General features: G+C 54.6%; 1 protein-coding gene across 1 annotated transcript in view; it reads left to right on the top strand.

The window, feature by feature from the left end:
• RPL13 (ribosomal protein L13) overlaps positions 1–257 on the top strand; it is a gene marked incomplete at both ends in the record, with an annotated part of 3,296 nt that extends 3,039 nt beyond the window's left edge. Inside the window, one exon of the mRNA XM_009871256.1 lies at positions 210–257. Within this exon, the coding sequence (XP_009869558.1) occupies positions 210–257 (48 nt within the window). The remainder of the gene's footprint in view (positions 1–209) is intronic.
• Between the last annotated feature and the right edge of the window lie 3 nt (positions 258–260).

The raw sequence follows: 260 nt of genomic DNA, 5'->3' as shown, positions 1-260 counted from the left end.
GTTTTTTTGGCCCGGGTAAATTCGCGCTGCCGCTGACAAGCGAGTGGTTGAAACGAGGTTCCTGGCAGGGAGCGATGCTCTGGGGCAGGGCCTGTAGATGGCACAAACGCTCTGTTCTTACGAGGTTAATTGCGTTAAGCCTTAAATAGCGTCTGCTCGGCGAGGCTCTGATGTGTGCTCTGACTGTCTGGCGCTCTCTCTCCCACTAGGTTTTCAAGCGGGAGAAGGCCCGTGTGATCACGGAAGATGAGAAGAACTTC

The sequence above is a fragment of the Apaloderma vittatum genome, unplaced genomic scaffold, assembly GCF_000703405.1.
Source record: "Apaloderma vittatum isolate BGI_N311 unplaced genomic scaffold, ASM70340v1 scaffold6856, whole genome shotgun sequence".
NCBI classification, from domain to species: domain Eukaryota; kingdom Metazoa; phylum Chordata; class Aves; order Trogoniformes; family Trogonidae; genus Apaloderma; species Apaloderma vittatum.
The sequence above is the reverse complement of the archived record's forward strand: the minus strand, read 5'-3'. Positions and strand labels throughout refer to the sequence as shown.